The sequence below is a fragment of the Triticum dicoccoides genome, chromosome 6A (assembly GCF_002162155.2).
Source record: "Triticum dicoccoides isolate Atlit2015 ecotype Zavitan chromosome 6A, WEW_v2.0, whole genome shotgun sequence".
Lineage (NCBI taxonomy): Eukaryota > Viridiplantae > Streptophyta > Magnoliopsida > Poales > Poaceae > Triticum > Triticum dicoccoides.
In genome coordinates, this window is record NC_041390.1 from 621,708,244 (window position 1) to 621,732,110 (window position 23,867).

The following is a 23,867-nucleotide window of genomic DNA, read 5'->3' on the forward strand; positions in this document are numbered from 1 at the left end:
GGGAATTTCTGATGTTTTGCAGTCACAAAAAACAAGCTGTACTAATTGTCTTTCTATTATCTGAGTTGATTAATTGTGTGTCACTAATTATCTTCTTCTCTTATGCAGTGAGAAAGAAAAACTGGCTGCAAGGCTATACACTCAGAGCCTATGGTACATTTCCCACATACCACATAGGTACGGAAGGCGGGCCACATGATATGTACTTTGAATGCACAGTGCACGTGCAGGACCGCAAGTTCATTTCAGCAATGCTTCACCGCCGTCGCAAAGATGCGGAGGAGGACGCTGCGGATGTTGCCTACACAGCATTGATGGGAAATGAGACGCTGGAGACTTTACTTGGGCTGCTTAACAAGGTAAGCATTATCACGATCTTCTTTTGTGATTTAAAGGCAAGTGACACACATGCTTTAATTGCAACAAAGCATCATCATCTTATGTGTGTAAATCTATGTTCGGACTTTTAGAGCTGAAAAGCATATTCTATGCATGTCCAACATATGCAGATCCTTATTCTAATTCAATAGTTGCAAACAAAGAATTTGATGGTATGCATAAGATTTGCTTGTCAAACCTATTTGATTAATAGCAAAATTCATTTTCCATATTAGTGCCTAATCTATGTATTGCAAATAGTGAAGATGCATCCCTTCAAGCATTATGAGCTAATACCGTCACACATCATTGCGCATGAACATCCTAGAGCGCCTTACTCTGATAGACATATCTGTACTACATATCCAAACTACAAACCTTCAGTTTTCATCCTAGATTTGTTTTAAGTGTTGGATGCATGTATTATTCTGTAAACAAGGTGTTTTCCTTTGCTGCCACTATTAAACATGCAGGACTAATCCACAACATTATTAGTCTTGGTTGAAGTTGTTTGGGGTGTACACATAATATCCTCATCGAAAGGTTTTGTCGCCTTTGTCATAATAAATTGTACATGCATGTTCCTAGAATCACCCATCGCTACATAACATCAAGTCACTCTTACTCTTCTGTACAGGATACAATATGCAAGGTTGGCCTTCTGCTACAATACGCACGCAAAAAGAAGGTTGCAGACCCAGTATATGTGTCGTCCTCCTCCAAGGTGGCTGTAGAGAGCCAGAGGACACTTTGGCTTTCCACAGTTGTCTTGGAAGACAAGACTTATATCGGGGAGGTTGCAAATACAAAGCGCCTATCAATTCAGAAAGTTGCTTCCGCAGTCGCGTCCTCGATGCTGGAGGTTGGAGATGACTTGATGATCCAGTTGCTTCTTGCCAAGAGGCTCAAGACCGAGGTGCCCAGAAGAAAGAGAGACCGAGGTGCCCAGGAAGAAGAAGATAGATTGTACTCCCCCTGGTCTTTTTTACTCCGCATATTAGATTTGTGTCAAGTCAAACTTTGTAAAGTTTGACCAATATATATTAAGAAAATATGAACCTCTAAAATACCAAATATATATTCCATGACACTACATTTCGTAATGAATCTAAAAATATTGATTTGACATTGTTAATGTTGATACTTTTTTCTATTAGTTTGATCAAAGTAGAGGTACTTTAACTTCGAACAAAATTTATATGCAGAGTAAAAAAGACCCGAGAGAGTAGTTTGTTGTCGATAAAGATGTCGGGAAAGGCCCCCCTAGGGGAAGAAGTAAAGGAGGAGGAGCTTGTGGGCGACTACGGTGCAGCAGACGCGCCTGGACTTGGCGAGGGGACGGCATTGGAGGTAGCGGAGAATGTTGAGGAGCACGGCGCAAGGGAAGCAGATGGCATTGCCGTTGCCATCGCTCGCGTCCATCTGGCCGGCTAGCAGGGTGCTCGGAGAAGGCGCACATCTTGCGATCAAACGAAGGCGAGTAGTATAGGATAGGCGGCAATCGATCGAGTTGTGTAAATAGTAACACTGGCTGCTGGTTGAATTTATTGTGCATATTGATCTGGCACGTGAGTTGGTTCCGAGTCCATGTCCAACACGTGTTTTGGTTTTGTGTCAGTTGAAGCTTTCTTTTTCCTCGTAGATAATTACACCCTTGTACTCGCTGGCATGTATCAATATGATCCTCGAACTCGCGGAGTGCTGCACTACTGTCCTCAAACAGAAGAATACGCTTCAATACGGTCCTGACTACATCTCCCGCTACTCTCTGTAATACCGTACAAATGTTGCCATACAGGTGTGGGTCCCGCATGTCAGCTTGTGTGAGGGAAATTTCGTAGAGAAAATTGCAAAAATGGGCTTTGAACTTGAGACCTGTTCACTAAGCTTGTGGGAGTAACTAACTTTATAAGGAGCATAAAACGGAAAGTGCATTTTCTTCGCATAGGGGATTTGGCAAACGGAAAGTGCTCCAAGATTGCTATTCATGGCGTCTTGGCTGGCATTAATAAATTAGTCCTACACAATACAGTGCAGTATTACCCCCTTCATGTACACGCTAGGGACAAAACGCGTTGTTGCCGAAAGAATCCCTCTTAACAGGAATTTTTTTTTGAACGAAGGCTCGAGAGAGAGCCCGGCTTTGAATTAACAAAGCCATCAACCGGCCAGGAGTTACATCGGATAGCACCTTACAAGAGGAAAAAAGAAAAAGACGGCAGATACGTGGTGCTACTAGACAGCTTACAAACCTCAACAACACCAAGCACTACAACATAATGGACAACAAAGCTTCGCTTGATGTCGATGATGTCCCCGGCCGCAGAATGAGAACCATAGGCGGAGCGGAAGCACTAACAAGATGAGACCCATCATAGGCAGGGAGCATGCCCTCATCTGCACCAGGAGTGGTGAGCTGCAACAAACTACCCGAAACCATCTCCGAAGAGGACCCCTACCCCTCGTCCTGGCTCGAAGGACGTCGTACCGTCGGAAGATGGGGAAGCTCACCCTAGAGCCAGATAAGATGGCAGCCATGAACAACCTTGAGAGATACTCGGCCCCGCCCCCAGCTGAGACGAGCTCGCCTTGGAAGATCCTCGCCCACACGCATAGAGCCACACACGAAGGGATGAAGCTATCAAGATCGAAGGTGCTGAGGAAGGAAGCGCAGAACGATAAAATCGAACCACGCGACCGTCGATCCCCCAATCCCCAAATCAGAACGCCCTCGCATCTCTCGAACCACCTTAGCGGCACCTCCAGGAAGGTGACGGCGTAGAGCGCCGCTGCCGCCCCATCCAAAAGGATGAGGTTTTCACCCGGGGCGAGAGGGGGAGAGAGGAATAGAACCTCGACGGAGCCTCCAGGGAGAGGCACGGCAACAGTTGATGTCGTCACCGTCGTGGCTGGGCCACACCGGCCAAGGATTTCTCCCGGACTGCCGCCACTCCCGCACCCCAAACGCACTAGATCCAGCGACCAGGGACCGCCAAGGACCAGCAGCGCCGGGGTGGAAGGAGCTATGAGAGGGGGAGGGAAAGACCTGCAGATCTGGCGCCGTCCGCCGGGGAGAAGACCGCATGCGAAGACCAGCCACCAAACGACCGCCGCCACCACGCCGTCGGAGAGCCAGTCGTCGCCTCTCCTTCCGAGGCCGCCTCCTCGGTGTCCGTGGCTCTCTGCACGGAGGCGGAGTAGCAGATCCTCGCCGCCACCATCCTCGTCGGCCGCACTGCCTTGCCCGGAGACCTACTCTGGTGGCAGCAAGGGAGGAGCTAGCAGGGGGGCGGTGGCGCGCGCTAGGGTTTCGTCGCCGCCCGAGTCGCCCCGAGCGGAGTGACGCGGGGGCTGGGGGAAACGAGTCGTTCCTATGAGGTGATTTCAACAATGAAGTTGTAGTTTTCCTCCTAACAGGAATGAGCCATCGATAAGATCATATGGTCATGAAACTCTCATAGATTGGTCCATCTTGCGATGTCCAGCCAATGGAAAAATAGGGCGCTATACAAAATAGTGTCGCCCCTTAAATCACGCTATTAGAGCATCTCTAGCAGACCCCGCAAAAAGCCCGACCGGCAAAATAACCGCCAAAATGCGGGTCGGCACGGAAAATCCCGCCCGAACAGACCCCCAAATGTGGCCGGCCCGCAAAATATTTTGCAAGGTTGCCCTCCGCTCCCCCCCCTCCTGCGTCGGCAGGCCAGAAAGTTGCGGATCTGCGGCCCTTCATCACGGGCGGCTGGATTTGGCTTTTCTGGCCGCCGGTGGCTGCGCCAAGCGATGGAATGCTCGGGGAGCATCTCGAGCAGCCCCGGCAAAGTCGCATCACCTTATGCAGATACGGGTTCGTCATGTCGCCATCGCCGATGGTTTGCGGGCATGGATTCGGCTGGCCGTCCGCCGGGCTCGGCGTTCGCGCAGAGGCTCTATGGCTCGTCGATGCCGCTAATACAGTGCGACGACTGCACGCGGACAGTGCTGCGGCTAACTTCGGGCATGCTGAAGCACCCCGGATGGGTGTTCTTCAAATGCAAAAAAGACGGGGTACGTGTTGTTTTCATTCGGGTCATTTCGATAGCTCATTCTTCGGTTCAATTGCCATAGCTCATGTCAAACATCATCGTGTGTGTAGGAAGATGGATGCTCATTTGGTTTTGGGAAGGCGAATACATTGATTTATTGATAGAAAGAAAATTAATAGACGTTTGTGCACTCCTTAGTAGAACCAAAGGCAATGATGCGGCTGCATGTGCAACTAGAGGGGAAGCAATGTCTACTTCTTTTGAACCAAAGATGAAGAATGCAAAATCAAGAATCCACAGATCAACAATGAATGCATGGAGAAAATATTGGTCCAACTAGTTGGAGCAGTTATGGAAGTTGGAAATCTTCTAAAATGCATGCTTCTGGTTATTGTTTTCTTTGGTCTTGCTACTCTAGCAAAGATTTGGTGATGTCCTATCAGTAGTGCAGAACCGGGCTATAGCACCGGTTCGTAAGGTCCTACAGTATCGGTTCTGTAACCGGCACAAAAGGGTGGGGACTAAAGGTCCCCCCACCTTAGTACCGGTTCAACATGAACCGCCACTAAAGGGCCACCACGTGGCACGAGCCAGTGCCGGGGGCTAGAAGACCTTTAGTACCGGTTGGTAAGGTTTAGGGGGTTTTGGATTCATGATTTCTTTTTCCTTTAATTTTGTGTTTTCCATTTAATTCTTTTTCATTTGCTGGTATTTTACGATACTACATATTGTACACATTATGCATATATATAAATAGAATTTCTCGTAGGACAGCACTATTCTAATCCCAGGATTAGAATAGTTATTTCGATCACAGCATCCCTATATAGGGCCTGACAGAACCCACCTGGTCCTGATCCGGATTCAGCCGCCCCAGCCCCCCTCCTCGCCGCTCCTCCCCTCGATCACCGGGCTCCCCCCGTGATTCCCGCCGAACTCCGCCGGATCCAACGCCTCCCCTCCGTCTCCAGCTCGTGGCTGACCGGATCCAGCGCCCCCTCTCCGTCTCCACCTCCTGGCTGGCCGGATCCAGCTCTGCCGCCTCCGTCGCCACATTCTGTCCGACCGCCGACGCGGGCGAGCGAGTGATGGTGGACACCGGCGCGAGGGAGCCCGCGTCGCCTGGAGCGGCGAAGCCGCCAGACTTTCTGCCAATAACAGCCATGGACTTCCGGAAGCCTCCTCCTCGGTCCATCGTCACCGCCCGACGGCTTAGCAGTGCTCATGAAGGCCAAGGCGCAACCTACGGCGAACAGCGCGCCCAAGGAAGCATCTCGGCGGCGGAGGCCGCATCGGCGGCGCCTTCAAATCTAAGAACGGTATATGAAGTTCCTCCCCGATCTTGCGGACTCCTTCAATATTCCCTTACCTGACCTTCTTGCTTCATGCAGGTGAACTTCGCGCCCTATGCAAGACATGTATTTCCATGCGGTTCCTCTCCCAGCTCTTCGACAAATTGCTCTCAAGGTGGCCTATCAGCTGCTGGAAAAAGGTTGGCCGAACTTCTAGCCAGGGTATGGTTGAACTTCTTCCTTCTATTTGTTATTTTCTTACAGCTATGTGAAGTTCAGGTGGTGTGTGAGCGTCAGTCCAGGCTACAAAAGTTTTTTTTATATCTGCCTGCTTACAGCCATGTGAAGTTCAGGTAGTGTGTGAGCATCAGTCCAGGCTACAAACAGTAGAAAATCTGCCTGCATTCACATGTAAAAAGCCATGTGAAGTTTAATTATTAAGTGTATAAGAGTTCAGGTTGGTATGTATCTGGTTCTGTGCAAAAAAAGGAAAAATAGAACATGCATGTGATCTCGCATGAAGGTCAGGTTGGTATGCACTAGTGGTTCAACCATTCAAACTCATGAAGGTTCAGGTTTTTTAACTGTAGACAGTATTTCCCCTTTGCAAAACCAGAAGTTCGGGCTATGGAGAGTGCTCAGTTCAGGTACATATAAGTAATCAAATAGTGTAGAATTAACAGAATGTGAGGTTCATTCTGTGAAGGGTGCTCAGTTCAGGTACAAAAGTATTGGCAGATGCTCAGCTCAATTAAGAGTGTGACGCCTGTCCTAGGGTAAAAAATATGTACATGAACATCACTTTTATATGAGAAGTTCAGGCTGTGAATAATGCTAAGTTCAGACAAAGGTATAGGCAGATGTAACTTGTGTGCTAATAGACATTTTTTTCATTTATGTCAGCAAGAAGAGAGACGCATGAAGAAGCTTAGAAGTTCCCAGTAGCAAGTACACAATCCTAAGCATGTACGCGTTGCACCACCCCCTCAATGGGTCACACCTCAAACGCACCAACAACATTGCCAACCTGCTCCAGACCAAAAATGAATGACACCCGAAACACATGGAGACTTCCAAGATGTTGGGTCACAGCCCTATCCGCGCAACTTTGCGCCTCCACCTAATTGGGTGACGTCGGAAATCCCCCGCGGATTCTTTGTATCCACCAGCAGACTCCTAAGCACGCCGATGGAGGAGGGGGGTTAGCTCAAGTCCTGCGTGTAACTTTGGAGGTTATCCTGGTGTGCCTCGTCAATGCCAAAGGGAAGCAACTAAACCGGATCCCAGGACAAATCCAACAGGAACACACGCACGGAGGAGAGTGCTCTGCACACTACCACCATTGGATCCTGTTGCTGCTGCTGCTACAAGTCAGAATTGTACGGGACATAAGATAGATGGATTGCTTCACAAAACAAAAGAGCAAACCAAGACCGGGATCGCAATACCTCCACAACCACCTCAAGAAAAAAGGACGCAAACAAGAGAGAGGCCATCTTCAGCCCTCCTTCCTCCTCGTGATCCACTCCTGCATCCTGCTATGATTACTCTGCCGTGCCCCATCCCAGAGGGACAGCAGCAGACTCCGGTGGAGTTGTGATCATACATGCACGTAAGTGATACAAAATATTTATATACGCATCTTGTATTATCTGCAAATTTTCTGCTCCCTCTAGGATAACAAGTTCATAAACTGCATTTTAACATGCCATTTAGATTATTTTTTCTTTTTCTGCAGACGCCGGATCTCCCAGATTATCTAATACCAAGACTAAAGATGTGATTCCAAGATGTAGAGAAAGCAAGGGAATTTTATAACAGATACGCCAAACATGCTGGTTTTGGAATCAGGAAGACGGGGGGATGACAACCACAAGTATTTTGTTTGCGTGTTCCAAGGGATACACACATCTTTTGTTTCAGAGGCTAACAGGAAGCGAAACAAAACATCGCAGAGGACAGGCTGCAATGCAAGAATGAGGGTGACGGTGCAGGAGGAAAACACATGCGTGGCAGTGGACATTGAGTACAATCATAATCACCAACTCATGCAAACTGATCACATGCTAGCATTCTTGCACTCACACAAGAATTATGACCCCACTATTTTGGAGTACGTAAAGCTCCTGTAGTACCATGATGGATAGATCCATGAGGCCCCCCTTTGGTCAATGAAATTGTTGGAAGGATAGGTCCATGATGCAAAGTTTATACTCTAACGTCCTTTTTGAAACTTTCTACCTCTACTTTTGAACCTAGGAACGCATGGAGATTAAGATGATGTGTTATTTGTACTACAAAATATCACACAACAAAAAGATAAGCAAAAAAACATGGATGAAAATTTATGCACATCCTTATATATGATAACTTAAAACAATATTCTTTTGCTTCATGAAGGGGAAATTTTATATTGATCGACCATCCACATGCATCTCTAGACCTATCAGAATGATTGTACTATGTGGAATGCTACGCCAAGATCATCACCACCCCGACTATTGAAAATAGAATAACAGAGCTCAGATGGTAGCAAAAAAAGAAGAGCTACAAGTTCCTTCTTGGTACGTATGGCGAATCTAGAACGAAAGTAGAGGGTAGGCTCAAAGTTAGGACACAAATCTAAAGTATAAAAAACCAACGGTTATATTTTCATCTAATTTAAATTTAAACATGGCATACAAATAATTTAAATTCATGTCATAGATCAAATATCACGGCATTCATGAAATTCCCTGCTTCTCCTAAAATTAATAACGAAAGTTTAAAGTTGTGGAATGTGAGCAACAAAAATTGATCAACCGCGGTAAGATTGTTAGAATATGGTGTACCTTCCTCGGTGTAGATTATGTTTAACTTCAGTGAAGCGGGTGAGGAAATCCAAATAGGCCTTTAACTAAAGAGTCTAGGTTCTGCTACCTCTTGAGCATGCGTTGGTTTTCCCTTGAAAAGGAAAGGGTGATGCAGCAAAGTAGCGTAAGTATTTCCCTCAGTTTTTAAGAACCAAGGTATCAATCCAGTAGGAGACTACACGCAAATCCCTAGTACCTGCACAAACAATTAAGAACCTTGCAACCAACGCGATAAAGGGGTTGTCAGTCCCTTCACGACCACTTGCAAAAGTGAGATCTAATAAAGATAATAAGATAAATATTTTTGGTATTTTTGTTGTATAGATTGAAAAGTAAAGATTGCAAAATAAACGGCGACAGAAATAGCTAGTTGATGGAAGATTAATATGATGGAAAATAGACCCGGGGGCCATAGGTTTCACTAGTGGCTTCTCTCAAGATAGCATATTTTACTGTGGGTGAACAAATTACTATCGAGCAATTGATAGAAAAGCGGATAGTTATGAGAATATCTAGGCATGATCATGAACATAGGCATCACGTCCGTGACAAGTAGACTGAAATAATTCTGCATCTACTACTATTACTCCACACATCGATCACTATCCAACATGCATCTAGAGTATTAAGTTCATAAGAACAGAGTAACGCATTAGGCAAGATGACATGACGTAGAGGGGTAAACTCAAGCAATATGATATAAACCCTATCATTTTATCCTCGATGGCAACAATACAATACGTGTCGTTTTCCTTTCTGTCACTGGGATCGAGCACCGCAAGATTGAACCCAACACTACTAGGAAAAGGGTTGCTAGTGGCGCACCTATTTTCGCTACTAATGGCGCACTACAGGTGCGCCACTAGCACCACGCCATTAGATTTTTTACTAATGACGCACCACTGGTGCGCCATTAGTATCTGGTATATTAATGGCCATTAGTATAACCTACAGTGCGCCATTAGTATCTGGTATACTAATGGCGCACCACATAGAAGTCGCCATTAGTAAAAAAAAATTAAAATTTATTTTTTCAGATTTTTTTTAAAAAAAATCAATTTTTTATCATTTTTTTCTTAATCTCAAGTCACTATGGCTTAATCTCAAGTCAAATCGCACTCTATGGTCAAACTTCTCGGAAGGTCACCCATCCTCACACTACTTCAGCCCAAGCATGCTTAACTTTGCAATTTTATCCAGCCCCAGCACCAGCTCACTTCACAGGCACTTGTTGATATATCTATCATATCAATCCTATTAAACCTTGTTGATGTCTAGGACTTTGTTCATGTTCATGAGTACGATGAAATTTTGAAAAAATATTTCAAACTTCCCGGTCATATTACGTATCATATTTTGAAAAAAAATTCGTTTTTTTAAACCATTTTTTTTGTTACTAGTGGCGCACCTAGCAAACGGTGCGCCACTACTAAGTTTGAAATTTTTTCCATTTTTTCCCTCTAGATCTTAAAAGCCCCGTAACTTTTTTCTGTTAGGTTTTTGGGGATTTTGAAAATGTTTAACAGGGTTCCCCCGTTAAATTCGGATGTAACTTTTCGAGTAGATGATTTTTCATACAAAAAACTTTTTAATCCGAGTTCGTATGCAAAAGTTATGCCCATTTTACAAATTCCAGAGAGATTTTGCAAATAAAGTCGAAATTCATATTTGTAAATTTTCCCAACAAGTAGACCACATATCACATGGGAAACTTATTTTTCTTTTATTTTTTTGACATTTCCATCATTTTCTTTTTTTTAACTGAAAAGGCGGTCCACGAGGGGGGGTGCATTCGGTGGAATTTTTGGGCCAAGTTAGTAATGGCGCACCGTGGGAGTGATGCGTCATTACTAGTTGAACAAGTAATGGTGCACCACACACACGGTGCGCCATTACTAGTTGTTAAAAAAATTGAAAAAAAATTACTAGTGCGCAATTACTAATTTTGAAAAAAAAATTGAAAAAAATTTACTAGTGGCGCACCGTGGATGTGGTGTGCCATTACTAGTTTAACAAGTAATTGCGCACTATCCACTGGTGCGTCCTTACTAGTTTTGAAAAAAATTGAAAAAAAAATTGTTATTAATGGCGCATCGTGGGTGTGGTGCGCCATTAGTATTCGGACACTAATGGCGCACCATGTGCGCCATTAGTATATAGTAGTGGCGCACCACATGTCTGGTGCGCCATTAGTGGCCATATCATATATAGCCATTTTCCTATTAGTGCAAAGCTAAGCACTTCTCCCATTGCAAGAAAAATCAATCTAGTAGGTTAAACTAAACCGATAATTCGAAGAGACTTGCAAAGATATTTAAATCATGCATAAAAGAATTCAGAGAAGAATCAAATATTGTTCATAGATAATCTTGATCATAAACCCACAATTCATCGGATCTCGATAAACACACCGTAAAAAGTATTACATCGAATAGATCTTCAAGAAGATCGAGGAGAACTTTTTATTGATATCTAAAGAGAGAGAAGAAGTCATTTAGCTAATAACTATGGACCCGAAGGTTTGTGGTAAACTACTCACACATCATCGGAGAGGCTATGGTGTTGATGTAGAAGCCCTCCGTGATCGAATCCCCCTCCGGCAGAGCACCGGAAAAGGCTCCAAGATGGGATCTCACGGGTACAGAAGGTTGCGGCGGTGGAAAAGGTGTTTCGTGGCTTTCCCCGAAGGTTTCAGGGTATAAGAGTATATATAGGCGAAAGAAGTAGGTCGGTGGAGCTGCGATGGGCTCACGAGGGTGGGGGGCGCGCCCTCCTGCCTTGTGGCCGCCTCGTGGCTTTCTTGACCTTCATTCCAAATCTCCTGGATTGTGTTTGTTCCAAAAACGATCATCGCGAAGGTTTCATTCAGTTTGGATTCCGTTTGATATTCCTTTTCTGCGAAACACTGAAATAGGCAAAAAAACAACAATTTGTACTGGGTCTTCGGTTAATAGGTTAGTCCCAAAAATAATATAAAAAAATATATTAAAGCCTATTAGACATCCAAAACAGATGATATAATGGCACGGAACAATTAAAAATTATAAATACGTTGGAGACATATCAAGTTTTGATCTTCCCATCCAGAAATGTAAGGTGCATAATTGTTCATGTAACTAAAGTCTGAACTTTTATACAACTAGAAGCTGATCAACAATATTGACTAAGGATGCAAAGAAAAGTTGTATTGCATTTATCTCACAAATTTATTTTGCATTATCAAAGTGCTTCCCTATTTCATGGGTTAAACCAGTGCAATGGACACTTTTGAAAATCTTGCAATTGTCTAGATAAATGTTTAATAAAAATTAAAAATGGCTATAACATGATAAAATAAAAGAAACAAGTAGTTCAAAATTTTCAATGAGTTACATTATTTCCAAGGATGGGCATTTTACAGAAGCTCCTATTTGGCGCGTGAGGCGCTGGCGAACATGCCGGCACGCACCGCCTCTCCTCCCGCGGACCCCTATTAGGCCGCCCATTAGCGGGGTTGGACGCCCCAGTTTTTCTGTTTTTTTTTGCCTTTTTATGTTTTATTTTCTTCTTTAAATTAATTCCAAAATTCAAAAAAGTGAATTTTCGGAAAATGTTCCAGAAATCATAAGATGTTCGTGGTTTAAAAAATGTTCATGATTTTTAAAAACATTATTTGCATATTGAAAAAATGCTTGTGAATTCATAAAATAATTATGAATTCCACAAAAACATTCATTGATTCAAACATTGTTCGCGATTTCAAAAACCTGCACGTTGATGAACAAAATTTAAATTCGATGGACATTATATTGAATTTTTCTGAATCAATTTTCAATCAAACAACATTTTTTCAATATGATACACATTTTTCTATGTTTCAAGATAATTTTTGGATATGATGAACATTTTTTGAGTTTTATGAACAAATTTCGATTTGAAAACATTACATGAACATGTTGAACATATTTTAAAAGTTTGTTGAATTTTTTTAAAATATGATGAATTTTGGGTTCGATAAACAAAAATTGAAGTTCAGAAAATGTTCAGCGATTTGAAAATAATGTTCCCAGATTTCAGAAAAATGCTCATCAATTTGTAAAAACCAAAAAAGAAAAAACCAAAAAAAGGAAAAGGAAAAAAACAAAACTAGAAGAGAAAGGAAAAAAAGCAGAAAAAAACAAAAGGAAAGGAAGGGAAAAAAACCTGTTTGGGAAGGTTTTGGAACCTTCGCAAAGCTGGAAAGGAGCAAAAATACAGGCCGGCCCACTTGTTCGCACGGGGGAGCAACTGCGGTGCACGCGTTCCCGCTCGCCCGCGAACTACGCGCTGAATAGGTGAACCCAAAAAATTTAAGGGAGCAACTAACAAACGAGTGCTCGTTCTGAAGCCCCACAAGGGTCACTTTGGGGTGGGCTGAGAGCGTGTCGCTTGGCGTGCTCTTAGCAGCCGCCACGTGTCATCTCTGGGCGCTCCCTTCTATTATTTTTATTTTATTTTTCCGCATGCGTTTTCGGCTTTTTAGATGATTTCTTGGCTTTTTGGTTTCTCAACTGTATTTCCTAGCTCTTGCAAAAATGTTTTTTATGTGTAAAAAAAGCTTTTTTTTGCTTTCGCGAGAGGCATGCCTTTCAAAAACGAATAATAATAATATATATTTTACTTTCGCGAGAGGCACGGATTTGCTTCCGCGAGAGACACGAATTTACTTCCGCGGAAGACACGGATTTGCTTCTGCGACAGGAACGTCCGAGCCTCTCAGAAACGAAAAAACATGCTTTTTTTCATCCGCGGGAGGCACGTCGGAAACGAAAATAATGTGTTTTTTTACTTCCGCAAGACACACTGATTTGCTTCCGTGAGAGGCTTGGCTGTCCCTCTCGAAAATGAAAAAAGCGTGATTTTTTTTATTTTCACAAGAGGCACGATCGTGCCTCTCGAAAATGAAAAAACATGTTTTTTTTATTTACTTCTATGAGAGCTGTGAATTTGCTTCCACAAGAAGCATGGATTGGCTTCCGAGAGAGACATGGTCGTGCGTCTCAAAAACGAAAAATTACGTTTTTTTACCTTCATGAGAGGTATAGATGAGAGGCACAGTCATGCCTCTCGGAAAAAAAATGTGTTTTCTTTCTTTTATACTTCCACGAGAGGCACGGGTTTGAATTCGCGATAGCACAGATTTGCTTCCGCGAAGTACGGTTGTGCCTCTTGAAAATGAAAAACACGTTTTTTTTTCTGTGAGAGGCACGGATTTTTTAATGAAAAAAAATTCGTCAGAACTTATCAACATGGTATCTAGTTTTTGAAGATCTCGACGCAAAAAATCCAACAGTGAAAACTATTCGAGATTTGGACGCAGGGTTTAAGAGACAAAACATTTTAAATAAATGGATGTATGAGAAAAATCTCATGTTGGGACAAGTGGCGTACATAGATGGGAGTGGCCTTTGCAATGAGTGATTCTTAATTATTGATTTCGGCATCTTACTAGTACAATGAGAAAAAACTCTAAATAATACCCCTCCGTTTTATTTACTGGGCATATTAGCTTTGGTCGAAGTCAAACTTTATAAACTTCAACAAAATTTATAGACAAAATTATTAACATATACTATAACAAATCAATACCATTACCATTAGATTCATTATTGAATATACTTTCACATCATATAAACTTGCTATTGTAAATGTTCATATTTTTTCTATAAACTTGGTCAAACTTTGTGAAGTTTGACTTCAGTCAGATCTAATATGCAGAGTAAATAAAAACGCAGGGAGTAGCGAAAAGGGTAAAAAAAAATGGGGAATGACATTATTCGCGAGGAGTAGCTCTTACACCTGAATTTTCAGTGTTTTTTTTTTTTGGGAACATTTGAATTTTCAGGTAGACTGCGGTCAATCCAATACAAAACCTTGTAACGACTTGAATTTATAGGCCCACGGCCCACCAGATCGGGCAATACCTCCTCCGCCGGCCGCCCCACCACACTTCCCGACAGAACTCCGGCTGGGCGGCGGCGATCTTGACCGTCTCCCGACTCCCAATGCCCCCATCCCACCCGCGCGCCCCCGTGCCTGAGCATTGTCCTTTCCCGCCGCCACCGCCGCCGCTGCCGTCTCCGGTAGCCCACTGCCTCCCTCAACCTCCGAGAAAGGTGAAGCTTCTTCTTTCCCTTCCTCTTGTGTGCATTCTTGTACTGTCACAGTTCACATCTGTATGCCCACTTAGTTACCTACGCCTGAGTAGGATTTTCAGCACATGGATTGCTGGCTGGCACAGATCCGGCAACGAGACGGGGACTAGTTCAGTGAGGATTGCTTGCTAGTCGAATTCACCAATACTACTACAAATGCACGCGCCACGATTACTACTACTCCCTCCTTTTCTAAATATAAATCTTTTTAGAGATTTCAGTGCGGACTAGATACGGATGTTTATAGATGGATTTTAGAGTGAGATTCGTCTATTTTGCTCCTTATGTAGTCCATATCGAAATCTCTAAAAGGAGATATATTTAGGAACTGAGGGAGCACACGGTAAGTGGCAACTACTTTTTCCATTAGTTGTACAATAGGCATTACTGCAGCATATTAAGTCTCATTGTCCAAAATAAATACATTTAGAATTGCTGTGAAACAAATCTCTAGATTTGCGGCATGGGGTGGCCCGGAGACGAAACAAATGGCTTGGGGGGCATAGTTAAACTCTGCAAGGTTCCTGTTAACATGTTCAACACTTTTGGCATCGATGGGCGATTTTTTGGGTTCCACTGAATGCACCACAGTGCCACAATGGCCAGCTTTCTTACTGTATCCTTCTCTTCTTGCGTCATTTCCCTTGATGATTCCAGTTCTTGCTCCGTGCTTATTTTCTCATATATCCGAGTTCCTCCTACCGCTCACCATTTCCAGCACCAGCATGCCAAAGCTATAGACATCAGACTTACTGGATATTCTCCAAAAGTTCCGTGAATATAGTTCTGGCGCAATGTAACCCATTGTTCCTCTTGCTGCAGTCAGTGTGACGATGCTATGATCTCTTGTACACAGCTTCGCAAGCCCAAAATCAGAAATCTTTGGATTGAAGCTGTAATCCAGCAAGATGTTGTGAGGCTTGATGTCGAAATGGAGGATCCGCTGATTGCACCCTTGATGCAGGTATTCGATTCCTCGTGCAATGCCCGATGCTATTTCCAGCATTTTGTTAGGTGCTATTAGCTCTCGACAAATATCTGATTCATGTGCAAATATATATTTCTCGAGTGATCCGTTCGGCATGAATTCGTAGATAAGAGCACGCCTTGTTCCATCTGAGCAGAATCTCAAGAGGCGGACCACATTAGCATGGTGGATCCTACCAATTGTCGCAACTTCATTCATGAACTCTTCCCCGTCACTCTTTGAATTCTCCAGCATCTTTACTGCCACAGGTACTCCATTTGCCAGCTGACCTTTGTATACGCTTCCAAATCCACCCTGACCCAGTCTATCTTTGAATCGTCTTGTTACCTTTTTAACTTCAGAGAATGTGTACCTTGTTGGTTTTGATGTGCCATATGCCTTGAGAAACATTTCGATCTTCAGACGTACCTCTTCATCAACTTTTGATTTTAGGGATCGATAGAGTGCTGTGGCTGCCGTCAGCAAGAGAACCACAAATGTGGCTACCGATGATGTTGCTGAAAACAAGAATGCAGGCAAATAGTGAGTTTTACTTGGATTAAAAAAATCTTGCTTTCAAGTCTTTCCTCTTATATTAGATCATAAAAAAATGCAAGAATAAGAGTGATAAACAAAAAGATGTATGCATAATACCTGCAATGACTATTATGCATACATCTTTTTGTTTATCACTCTTATTCTTGCATTTTTTTTATGATCTAATATAAGAGGAAAGACTTGAAAGCAAGATTTTTTTTGTTAAATTGCAATGAACCTGCATGTAGGAAATAAGCGATTTAGATTTGGCGTGGAAAAGAACAGAATCCAGGCAATTTCTATTTCTTTTATAAAAGAGAAAAAGGGCTACTGATTTATTTTTGTTAAATAAGGACACCAACTCATGCCAATTCTTTGTTGATGGAATTGAAAAGAGATTCAATTCATGTGGGTGGGGCATTATAGCAGTGTCCACATGACAGTGAACACATACTTAAATTGGGCATTGCTACAATTCTTGAACAAGTGAGAAAACTAACAGCTTAAGTTAACAAGATAAGCACCATAAATCTGTCTCGATATAATATGTTGAATGTAAATCCGACAGATATATTTGAACCAAGAGCAGCACATGTAGGTTTATCGTATTGACATATTGATTTTAACTTCCGAACTACTGAAGAGCATGCTAGGTTCACAAAATAACATAATCATGAAACTATTTGCATATATCTGAACTTTCTTGGGACATCATTTTATTTCTTCAAAAGTATGAGCATCACAAAAATGCAGTTTAGTTGGGCTGGAATTCAGGCCTTCTTTCCAGAAGGTGTCATTGGTTTGTCTGCATAATCATGAAGGTTTTTCATCCCTGAGCTTCTTGATATGGCTGTTCAAGCATGATTATTTCCTAGATATGGTGAATAGTGTGTTTAATTGTTTAGAGATTTTTTACCCTGTAAACCAGCCTGTTTATCAGAAATTTTGGAGCTAAACATAGTTGCTGTTTCTGAAACAATGTGATACTTTTGTAGTAAGAATGTAACTACAAAACAGGATACTTTTCATCTTGTATATGCTATCTGTATGGGGGAGTATCAGAACCATGTGAGTGAAATAGCAAATGGTGTATAAAAAGAACTGTTCTTTATTTGGATCATTTAGGTACTCTTGTCAAAAAATATTTAAGGCATGCAATTTATTCAGAACAAATCCTTCGATGCTTAAGAATTACTAGAAAGAATACCTTGGCGCTTGCAGAATGCTTGCCTGCGTTGTGAGCTGAATCCGCAGGGATGCCTGTTTTGCTCGCAGCCTAGACAAATGTCGGTTATGGTAGGACCTGACCAAGTCAAGGTTGTCTCACCAAATGCAATGACCCTTCTGGCTCTTTCGGCAAATAACACAGCAGATTTGATATCATAATCCCACGGCGTTGAAATACCATTTGAAACCACTGTGCAGTCTAAGGGAAGAATATACATTGGTTTACTACCGTCCATCAAATACATGAACTGGCTTGCGTTGCTCAGGCAAGAGATTGGGCCAACAATACTGTCCCCCATACCTGGTGTCGTACAGGCCTTCTCCATTCATATCAACTCTCTTGAACAGCGTACCAGGATTGCAGTTTCACCCCCGTAACTGTCGGGTATGTATACACTAGTTGATAGATTGGTGGTAGAGATGTTCTGAAGCGGGCACCTAGTCCATGATTCTTCTAGCGGGATAACATTCAGAACACCGAAACTGTAGTAGATTGAAGTGACCTTGCATAGTCCAAGAATTGGGTGAAGTAGGATTGTGTCTGCTTCCATTGAGCATGCTAGCTCCAAGCCAGGTGCTCCACAATACTGGGGGCTGGTGGCAAGGCGGAACGGAAATTGAATCTCTGTTCTGCCATCACCGCACCTGAATGGTGGGCAGTTATGGAAGAAATCCCCATCACCACTTGCTGTGGCTCTGTTACTTCCATGGTTAAGAACTGAGAATAACAGAGCTACAACCAAAGCTTTGAACATTTTCTGTGGAAAAAAGTGAAGATTGGAGGCAATGAGATGAAGCTAGGCCTACAAATCTGAGCTTCTTGTAGTGTTGAAATCATAAAGAACGAAGACACTTTGACTTGTCATGCTACCTTGGTATTGGTGACTGTCATTAAATAGTTGGATGGATTCCAACTTTTCTTCCATGGAGGATGCTTCTTGGATGTTGCCTATGACAAGTCAAAGCCTATCTTCCGTACAAAGCCAAAAGCTCATGTATACTAGTTTGACTAACAAGACCACATGACTGGATACCAGGCCTGACTATTCTTTCTCTTGTTTGATTGCGTTCATCAGTCCATATATGCACCAGGAAATCCATATACAAGCCTTCTTGGGTGTTGCCAATGACAAGCCAAAGCCTATCTTCTATACAAGCCAAAAGCTTTTGTATACTAGTTTGACTGGAAAAAGATTACCAGGCTTTGGCTAATCATACTAGGCTTGATTATTCTTCTCTGGTGTCCATCAGTCCATATGCAGCAGGAAACCCGTATACCACACTGGTCAAGTCTCTGATAAGTAAGTATCCTTCTCTTGAACTCTGGTTGCAGCGCCCATGCCTGATCCTGCATCTGTTTAGCTCCCATGACGAACTCCGTTGCATTTCCACGTTCTGTTATGCTCCTAGCACTAGCAATCTCCTCCACACTTTCAGTTCTTCTAGCCAAGACTGGAGCAGAAAATACTCTGGGGAAAGCAGTTTGCCCCTCTTTCTCTTGTGGACAACTCCAAGACATCGGGTATCCTTTCCGTTTGCGAGGTGATCCACCTGGCTGTGGTGTTCAAGAATACGAGCTAGTTTGTAGCGATGGCCAGGCTATAATTCACATCAACACAGGGAGATACTTCGTCACTAGCATCTCCTATAGTGACTCTGTTTTCTGGGTTGTTGATGCCAGTTTGGATAATAGCAGCTGCCCTATTCCTGAGGGGAATCAACATCCTTATATCTATGGATTGCAATCAGCTAACACGATACTGCTCTATCCGGATTCAGGCCAATGGGCTGCCTTCATGAGTTGTTCACGCATGATAAAAGATGATGCTATTTATAGGCCTGTCGCTTGCCGGAGTACGAACACTTCTTTTGTTTATGTGTTGACTACCATGTTTTCTTATTCGGTTCGAAATGTTGAGCCTTCATGTGGATACTTGGCCATGACTCCTCTGGGAAGTTGGCGTCCGAGGCCAAATGGTTATGCAAGTTATGATTATGAAGATGTCGTAAAATTTATGAGGACAGGGTTTGCTGTTAGATTTCCTGGATATCATGCTCCCTGGAAATATTCTAGGATCATCAACAGATGCCTAAATGATTCAGTGAGGTGAGTCTGCACTTCGTGGACTAGATACTTCTCTCTCTGGTTGCAGTTTCTGCCTCAAATTAGATTAAGCTGTTTATCTTCTCACCAGTTCCTGTTATAACTTGCAGTAACTTCCATGAAAAGATGTCTAGTTCAAACATCCTAAATCAGACTTCGGCGATTGTTGTTATCGACATGCATTTCTTGAGATGTGTAAATTACTACTCCCACCAAACAAAATTATTTTGGGCAGCGGTGGTCATAGTATCTGCCATAAGTATTGTGAAGTTCATTATCGGTATGATTCTGCAATCCTAAGAACTACAGCTCCATAACTGTATACATCTAACATGATTCTGCAATCTTGTTTATGCAGTGTTTGCAATACTTTACTATCCAGATTAGCCCAATCCTAAGAATTACAGCTCCACAATTGTAGACATCTAACTCGATTCTGCAATCTTGTTTATGCAGTGTTTGCAATAGTATCCAGATTAGTGTTTGCACCGTTGTCCGTATTGACCTTCCTTGCCTACAAGTACTGGCAAACAAAGATATCAGTTGACGCAGTTGAGAGGTTCCTCCAGATGCAACTAGCCCTTGGCCCAACAAGGTTCGCTTACACAGACATCACTGCGATCACTAGCCACTTCAGAGACAAGCTGGGCCAAGGAGGCTATGGGTCCGTGTACAAAGGTGTGCTTCCCGGTGACGTCCATGTTGCCATCAAAATGTTGGTCAGTTCCATGTCCAACGGAGAAGAGTTCATCAGTGAGGTGTCCAGCATCGGAAGCATTCACCATGTCAATGTAGTGCGTCTGGTGGGTTTCTGCTCGGAAGAAATGAGGAGGGCTCTTGTTTACGAGTACATGCCCCACGGATCTCTTGAGAAGTACATCTTCTCGCCAGAGAAGAGTTTCTCCTGGGACAAGCTCAACGAGATTGCTTTGGGGATCGCGAGAGGGATCGGCTACCTGCACCGAGGGTGTGATATGCAGATACTACACTTCGACATAAAGCCTCACAACATCCTGTTGGGCAGTGACTTCATCCCAAAAATCGCTGACTTTGGACTGGCAAAACTGTACCCGAGGGACAACAGCTTTTTGCTAGTGAGTGCTGCCCGGGGAACAGTTGGTTACATAGCTCCCGAGATGGTGTCCCGTAGCTTTGGCGCCATATCTTCCAAGTCTGATGTCTATAGATTTGGGATGTTGTTGCTGGAGATGGCCGAGGGGCGGAGGAACGTGGACCCACAAGCGTCAAGAAGCTAGACATACTACCCGTCATGGGTGTACAATCAGCTGTCTCGGCAAGAGGTAGGTGAGATCTCGGAGGCTGTTGGTATCCATCAGGTCGAGAGGAAGCTGTGCATCGTTGCGCTGTGGTGCATCCAAATGAAGCCAGATGATCGACCGGCCATGAGCGAGGTGCTAGACATGCTCAAAGCTGGCATCGATGGCCTGGAGGTGCCTCCCGAGCCTTTCTTCTGCGGGGCTGAGTTCGCCCCTGCTGCAGATTCTTCAGTATTATCAGAGATAAGTACATTCTCAGAGTGAAATACCTACACGTCGTAGGTTTGAGAGTGTAAGATTATCCTTGGATAGATTTGGACCTACCTACCACAGAAGGTTCTGTTGTGTGCAATGTGAAGAAGATACTCTTTTCCTTAATACGAAGAGAAGACATCGACAATGATGATGCAAATTGTAAATGTGAACCTAGAGAGAACTGCTTTCTGTAAAATAATTCTATTGGCGCAGTTGTTACTGTTTCTGTACAATTTCGATCTCATTCAGTTGAATATTTGAATGGCAGTGCATTGTGCGATGCTGTGGTATTTTTTTACTAAAGTGCACTCTTTTATGGGTGTAATTGCACAAAATTTTCATGGATTTGTAGTGTTCTTGGCAGGAAGAGATGTGGCGTGATGATCATGCCGGGGTTTCATATCCTGCGAACGGATATGAAACGTTTTGCTGCAGGAGCAATCATCATTCCTGCAACACGTGTAAGTGCAAAACTTTAATCATTTCACAACAGAAGTTAACTGACACTCCATGGATTGTGCACCGATAGAAGGAGCTGTATCATCAAGAAGAAGAACCAAATCGCGGACAGGCAAGATCTGCTGCAATTTGGAGGTTACTGAAAGCTTTGCCATTCTTCTTATGCTCTGTGTCACAAACCCAAATCTCTGTTTGTTATTTAACTTACACACCCACACAACCTGTGGCGTCACCCATAGGCTGCTCTCTTCTCTCCTGCGACGCAAGGTTGATTTTACTCTCAAACAATCACACAGAAAGATCGGAGCTACTCCTAGCACTTGTTAATTACTAGACAGAGTGTTGTGCTGTGCTGTTTGTTGCTAGTTCAGAAAAGATCATAATCTGCCCTGTTTGTCGTCGTCGGTCGTGGTTAGCTCCGGTGAGGAGAAAGACAAGCATCACGAGAAGGGAGCAGGGTACGAGTGAGAAGTAGCAGCAGTATCTTCGCTACTGCTGCTGCTGTTGTTTCGCGTTCATCCCTCTCAAGTGTTCTGACATAATAGAGTAGCTACAGAACCGGTAGTGTGCAGTACGCCAGGGTCGGGCTACGCAACCTGTGCCCGGCAGGATACGGTGGCCCGGTGAAGTGGAGGCCTGGTGAGAGCCCCGCTGGGTGCAGGCACGGCAGGGGAACGGACGGCGCCGTGTCTTCCTCCCATCGACTTCTGGCCTGCAACGTTGAGATCATCATCGAAAATGGTAAGCAAGTCCAAAAATGATGTTCCACACGTCAAGTTCAGAAACTCCAAGTTTGAGCTTGCTACTCCCAAGTTTAGAAAGGGGCTACTCCATCATGGTTCTTGAAGCAGAAACAAAGCATGTCGCCTCCATCCTTGAACTCTCAAGTGTCAACTGAACCTCTACCGAATCCTGTACACATTGCACCACAAAGTAGTTACAAACCTATCTGCCTTTCTTTTCTGAATTTTGCCGTGATCTGGTCTAGCATCAAATAAGGCGCATTTTATTTTTATGTAGCTTAAATCCTGACTGTCGACATTGTTGGTCGTGTTAATGGTGGGCGCATACGCGGCAATGGCAGAAGCAACCTCAAGTGCCAAGTTTGCTCCAAATTCAGGCATGACACGCTACAATGCCGCAACCGCTTTAATCATGTGCTCCAGCCCGAGGATCATCGTGAGCGTTCCGGCGACGCCGCACCACTGGTTTGTACACTATGGACATGAACTGGTACACATGATTAAAGTGGTTGTGGCACTATATTTTGAACGAATGGGGATCAAACATTGGGCTTGAGGTTGGTTATGTCGTTGCCGCGACCGCGGTATCTTGCCTCTGTTACCAACTCAAATGCAATGTTTTGTTGTGCGATACCCCATAGGGATTTGCCTTGAGGTCTGGCGAAGTTGAGCCTGGTGAGAGGCCCTGCTGGGTGCAGGCACGGCAGGGGAACAGACGCTGTGTCGACCTCCCATCGACTTCTGGCCTGCAAATTTGAGATCATCATCGAATCATTCAGGAAGAAGAACACAGGGCTACTCTTGCATAGTGCTAGCAAAGTTATGTGACCAAAGTAAACCACAAGTAATGAGTTAGGGCTAGAGATGTATCCCGATGTTCACTTCTTTGGAGGGAAACTAGTCACTGTTGGAAGGGTGGGTGTTACCATAAAGGCACACCAACACTATGAAAGCTCACCTTCTTCTCGTTGAAATATCACCAAGAAGGTGATTGCAAACCACTGATGGTATACCTTGAGGCGGCCTCCAAACCTTCACAAACGATGGGAAAAATGACAAATCATTTTCTCACCGAGGACTCCTACCACCTAGGAGTCTCCAATCTGCAAGAGTAACAAGATCCATCAAAGGAACAAGGGGGAATCACCTTTTGCTTTGGTTGGAGTGTAGATCAGGCACTTGTCTTTCAGTCCCCCAAAATCAACAAGTTTGAGTGAAATGGGAGGAACATCTCCAAAAAAATTGAGTTACAATCGATGAAGAAGTTACCACACATCCTGGTCACGGGAAGAAGGGGGCTATTTATAGCTAGCCCCCAAATCGAACCGTTGCCACACATTTTTGCATGGTCTGAAAGTTTCGGGCAGCCCCTGAACTTTCGGGTCCTGAAAGTTTGGGGGAAGCATAGAAAGTTAGCTCCTTACGGGGACGCTGCAGTGAGTGGCTACAGCTAGAGGAGAGCCATATGCGAGCGGTTGAGGAAGAAGGACTGAGGCGAGCGGTAAGTATAGTGTATGAAACTTTTTTTAGTGTGTCCATGCAAGGGAGTCCATGTCGCACAATACGGTTTGTACGGCT

At 43.7% G+C, this 23,867-nt stretch overlaps 1 protein-coding gene, 1 long non-coding RNA gene and 2 pseudogenes across 2 annotated transcripts in view; 2 read left to right on the forward strand and 2 right to left on the reverse strand.

Annotated features, from left to right (window-relative positions):
- Window positions 1–1,447, forward strand: part of LOC119314724 (dynamin-related protein 1A-like) — a 10,183-nt gene extending 8,736 nt beyond the window's left edge. The window contains exons 11-12 of the mRNA XM_037589419.1: window positions 109–359; window positions 1,016–1,447. Of these exons, the coding sequence (XP_037445316.1) occupies window positions 109–359; window positions 1,016–1,411 (647 nt within the window). The 3' untranslated portion in view covers window positions 1,412–1,447. The remainder of the gene's footprint in view (window positions 1–108; window positions 360–1,015) is intronic.
- Window positions 1,448–15,170: 13,723 nt separating this feature from the next.
- On the reverse strand, window positions 15,171–18,228 carry LOC119314725 (annotated as a pseudogene).
- A 431-nt stretch (window positions 18,229–18,659) lies between these two features.
- Window positions 18,660–22,792, forward strand: LOC119314726 (annotated as a pseudogene).
- A 153-nt stretch (window positions 22,793–22,945) lies between these two features.
- LOC119314727 lies at window positions 22,946–23,554 on the reverse strand. The gene is made up of 3 exons (XR_005152430.1): window positions 23,437–23,554; window positions 23,248–23,321; window positions 22,946–23,035 (listed from the first exon to the last, which is right to left on the reverse strand). It is a non-coding gene; the product is annotated as an uncharacterized LOC119314727 (long non-coding RNA).
- Window positions 23,555–23,867: the final 313 nt, after the last annotated feature.